This window comes from Erinaceus europaeus, chromosome 13 (assembly GCF_950295315.1).
Source record: "Erinaceus europaeus chromosome 13, mEriEur2.1, whole genome shotgun sequence".
NCBI lineage: Eukaryota > Metazoa > Chordata > Mammalia > Eulipotyphla > Erinaceidae > Erinaceus > Erinaceus europaeus.
The window spans coordinates 29,023,601-29,028,785 of NC_080174.1; the positions used below are offsets into that span (position 1 = coordinate 29,023,601).

The 5,185-nt window shown below is 33.1% G+C and overlaps 1 protein-coding gene across 3 annotated transcripts in view; it reads right to left on the reverse strand.

The window, feature by feature from the left end:
- Window positions 1-208: 208 nt before the first annotated feature.
- Window positions 209-5,185, reverse strand: part of SYNCRIP (synaptotagmin binding cytoplasmic RNA interacting protein) — a 35,079-nt gene continuing 30,102 nt past the window's right edge. For 2 of the 3 annotated variants that reach the window (XM_060205468.1, XM_060205471.1), the window contains one exon: window positions 209-4,728. In XM_060205468.1, coding sequence (XP_060061451.1) covers window positions 4,687-4,728 — 42 coding nt within the window. In that variant the 3' untranslated portion in view covers window positions 209-4,686. The remainder of the gene's footprint in view (window positions 4,729-5,185) is intronic. The other variant, XM_060205469.1, reaches the window with a different exon arrangement.

A 5,185-nucleotide genomic window follows, 5' to 3' on the forward strand; every position in this document is an offset into this window, starting at 1 on the left:
AAACACTGTACATTTGTTCTATACATCACCCCACCACCTGCTGAATTAGAAAGGAAATTTGTTATCATTATTAGCTAGTTACGTTGAATGTGCAGATAACCAAAAGGTCAAAGACCTCTTTAGACATGAAGAGTGCCTAAAGTTGTTAAATGAAAAAACAAAATGGAGGACACCCACAATAATTCTTGGACTCCTGGAGATCCTAAGACATGCTACAAAAATAGGTCTTTATTCTTAGGAAAATATAGTCAGAGCTAGCTTCCTTATACTATACATAAAATCTTAACATCAGAGGCAGTACAGATAGTACAGATAGTTTTTGAACTGATCTCCAAACAAGCACAAATCCACTACGTTGAAAAGAACAGGTAATTTGAGGTTTTTGGCAAACGACAGTACTTCACGTCTAATCCAAATCAAAGAGCCTGCAGACAGTTTTTAGTGAGATGAAAGGCATGAAATAAATATAAACTCTATGGATAAATAATGTTAAGAAAATTTAAATAGGCTAAAATTATTTTTTTTAAATAAAAACTAATCAGGTACAAGCTTTTGTTTCTCAGTGACAGACTTCTAAATGTTTATCAGACTACTGTAAATATTAAAAACCTAAACTTGGACCAGCACAATGGTTGTAATACTGAGTTGCATTTGTAAAAAAAAGTTCCCCTCCCCAACTGAATGTTTCTGGTCCTGAAAAATATTTTAGGTATATTGAAGGCAGACTGTGGTGCAAACATAACCCGATGTACTTTTTAAAAAGTGACAGACCCAAAAGTCCATCTACTTGTTTGCCCACAGTTAAAAGTATCTTTGAACAATGCCTCTTAATTGTCTGAAGTAGTGGCAAGCCCTATTAAGTGGTATGATTAATTAGCACTACACTATATAAAATGCTATCCCCAAATCTGTTAATTTTATAATTACCAGTAAGTGAATTCCCATGGTCAGATAAAAAATTTATGGTATATTATCACTGGGGAGAAAAGTGGTCATGGTGGGTATTGTTGGAAGTCTTAGGAACCTGAACAGTTACCAAGAGTTAGCTCACTCTCCTACAAACACTTAAAATTTAAATCCTACTTTTTTCTTTCTCCCCTTAAGAGACCACATCATTCTCTAGTAGCAAAGTCATCTTTTACTGTGTTTCTCATCAAGTGACTTTTGGCTTAGTTTAATAAAAAAAAAAAAAAAAAAAAAAGTCCTGGGTATGACAAAACTACAAAGATGTTCACCCTGACATTCTCTTTAAAAATGTACAAATGAATAACAGATCACCCCACCAATCCAACCCTATGTTCCTATTTTATCATGAGGAAAAGATTTGCATATTCTTACATCAGATTTGCAGTAACTGGTTGATCAACTTTATGAAACTACAACTGTCATAATGAGTGTATGTACAACTGCTCTTTTTGTGCTCAATTTCCCCCTGCATTTCTAACATTTGGTTCAGTTGCACTGGCTGAAAATCTTCCAGAAAGCATGTTTGGAGAGTATATGAAACAACAGTTCACAAAGCATTTTTGTGAAAACTAAACTGATTATCAATTTTGACTGCCAAGTAGTCTGCAGAAACAAAATCTTGCGTCTGTTTTGGTTAGGTAACTCAAGTTTTCTTTTAAGTTTTCAGGATATATTTTTCACCCCAAGGAAGGGACTTGACTCTTAGAATTAAGACCCATTCCTTGACAATACATACAAAATTTCTTTAACTTGTCATCTGTCCATTCGTTGAAGCTGTCAAAGCCAAGAACCCATAAACAAATCACAAATAGCAATAACCTACAGTAGTTAACATTCCCCTTTAAACAAGTTGACATTTTTACTAAAGGATTAGTTATTTTTGCATTTCCATTTCTCATATCCAATGACATTCCATATAAATTGCATTATTGCTTTATAGGCCACACAACATTCAAAAGCATGTTTATATGCATTGCCTGTTTTCCTTGATCTCTGATAAGAGCTTGATACTGATTTTACTACAGAAATTTAAGTTTGAAAATACCAGTTATTTCTTCTCAGAACTTAATTGTTCACATCACTAATCACTACATGCATATTTAGCTCTGATTATATTGCTCAAAAACTGCACCCATTATCAGAACAGTGCAAATGATATTTAATTTAAAAAGTAAAATGGCTTGAATTCAAATGAACACTGTCAAGTTATTTCACTTGAGTGTGTGTATATATATTATCACCACTGTTTACGTTACCCATCAATTCTTCATGTTTCTTTACATAAGTTTCCCCTCCCAACTCCCCAAACTAAGAATCTCAAATAGTCTTGAAAACCCACAACTCCATTATTTTAATGTTTTAGGAACACATTTGTGAATTCACAAAAATGTTCATCTTTTAAACTTTGACAATGCAGTTATCAAGTCAAACAAAACCATCCAAAAAATCCCAACAAATAATTCTGAGAATTAACTTAAACACCTTGACAGTGTCCCTTAAAAAGGGTATGACAGTAAAGTGTCAATAGGCAATGACCTCTTTGATGGGATCATTTAACTCCTTGAGACTGGAAAATGCCAGCACCAAGGATTACACTGAGATTCAATTTTACTGAAGGCTACATTTTACCCAGTTTCCACAAGCTATTATACTCCTTATATGTTAGAATGAAATATAAATGTTTGTGTAGCCCTCAAACTTATGCCAAGATTTGAGAGAGATGTACTTTAAAAAAGCACGGGGTATATATAAAATCAGTGGCAGAAAGTTTCATTAAGCACCAGGAACTAATTTTTGTCACCCCATACTCATTTTGTAGGTAAGTTTCAATAACCGGCAAGGCACATTTACATATATTCCAATGAATACTTATTGACAAATTTTAAATTACACTCTATGTCCCAGCTATCCCAGTAACTGACGTACAACATACTAAAATGGTTTATTAATATAACATAAAAAAACCAATTAAATGTGAAACATACAGGCTATTGGCAACCACTATTCTAAATTATGTAAGTACAAATAAACATACTGAAATGTGTGCAATTCTAAGTTTTTAAACCAGAATATTTCTACACTAACACATTTATATTAATGACACATAAAAAAAATAAAAACTTTATTACAAAAATAAGTTACACTCGCCTCCAGCTTACAGTATAAAACAATTTTATTTGCAGGAATGCAAAATGATTGTTTGCCATGAGCATTTTGAACATATGACATGTCTAATTTTCTCGTTAAATTTGCATTTACTGGGGGAACTGGTGTGTATAAAACCTTAATTAAGTATAATAAGCTCTGATCTTCTTCGTGGTGCCTATCGGGTATGTGATATAACTGCAGTATCCCTTTGGGGAAGGGGACCAGGGATTTTTTTTATGCCAAGTCCTAATTAAACTATTATTTGACTTTAAGTTATCAATTTAGGACTTGGAAATAAATTTTTTGAGGGTGATTCAATAGAGGATGCTTCACCACTTAACACTCACTGTCATCAAGGTGCTTTAGAAAATTAAAAACAGCACAAATGATTGTACTCTATTCTACAAGTTATCATGACCTGCATAAGAAATGGAAAGCTGATTCACATTTTTGCAGTGATCAGCTGTAAGAAATGCACTAATGAAACATACCTTTTACCTAAAAAGCTAAACTACAGCCATATACTAATTTCTATGATTTATGAAAAAACTTCAAAATATCCAAATGTCAGGCTTTGCTGTACAATTGTCAGTTTTTGTCTGACTTTTTATAAAGGGACACTGCAGTATTTAGTACAAGTTCGGATGCATTTTTTTTTTTTTTAACATCTGATGTCTTACAAAAGTAACATCTTGCTAAACTATTATACATCCAAATAACTACAATATCTGAAGAAGCAAGGCTGCTTTTTCAGCCACAAAATACGACAAAAGCAAGGCCTGTTATGATGGTCATGAGGAAGTCTTACAAGCCTCTGGAACTAAAGGCAACTAAGAATGTTACATTTGGTATATTAAAATCTTACCCTCATATCATTTAACAAGCCTTGCTTTTATCTACAAAGATTTTCTATGTACAGTACAGACAGGGTATAGTTCAATCCTCTGCTACTGAGGTAGTTAACCAACCCTTTAAAAAAGGTTCTGAAAAGAACCACTATCTGGAATGCCTGACTAACCAGCTCTGATGATTACACCTGAAACTGCATATCTGAACACAATTCAAAAGTGATTACTATAAAAAAGATATAGACAATCATGATTAACCTTGGTGAGCAGAAATAATATTTAAGGATACCAACAATGGCATTCATCTATACCACTGCAATAAAATATAAATGCACAAGTTCAAGAGAATATTTCAGAAAAACCACTGCTGGGATCCTTAATTTAAAAAAACAGGGGAAAAATCTACTTAGAGCAGATTTTTTAAAGAACTTTATTCTTTATTAAGATACCATGCTAGAAGTTATGAAGGATTTCTGTTGGAACACATTTGGAAAATAGAGTAGCTTTAGTTTAATAACTTGCACTGCAGAGAAAATTGTTAAAGAAATTCATATCAAAGTCCAAGTATTAGTTCAGTGTCCTGTATTTGATTCCATGATCTTCACTGGAAGGTCTTCTGCAATAGAATATGCTCCTATACAGCCGAGATATTTAAGGTTGCTTGATTTCCTTACCATTACTCCACTGCAAGCTTCTGGTGTAATCCCACATAGCAAGTCAGTCTTCATTGTAACAGGTCAGGACCGGCCTCGACCCCTTTTCCCTGCTAGCCAGGTAACAAAAGGAATCAGTTAGATAATCATTTTAAATTAAAAATGTGTACATACATAACGATAAACATTTTTAAAAAGTGTTAACACAATTCTTAAATAAAGGCTGACCCAAAAGTTTCCTTTAGTAGCTATTAACTTTGCACTTGTTTGTGTTGAGCCTTTTCATCTGCATATTCTGCCATAGGGGGAGGTGGAGACTGAGGTCTGAAAACCCCATTTTCCTATTTTCCTTACAAACTGATTTTATTTAAAAAAAAGTTAATAAAAAACTCAAAGAAAGTCTAACAAAAATTATACATTAAAGCACTTGCCCCCATTAACTCTAAAGAAATTGCTGTTTGAGACATGAAATAATGAAATATGCCAAATATAAACATCTGTGATTTGTTTGGTTTTGACATCTTTCAAGTCATGCATTTTTCACATGTAAATCCTTAAATTTAGAATGGA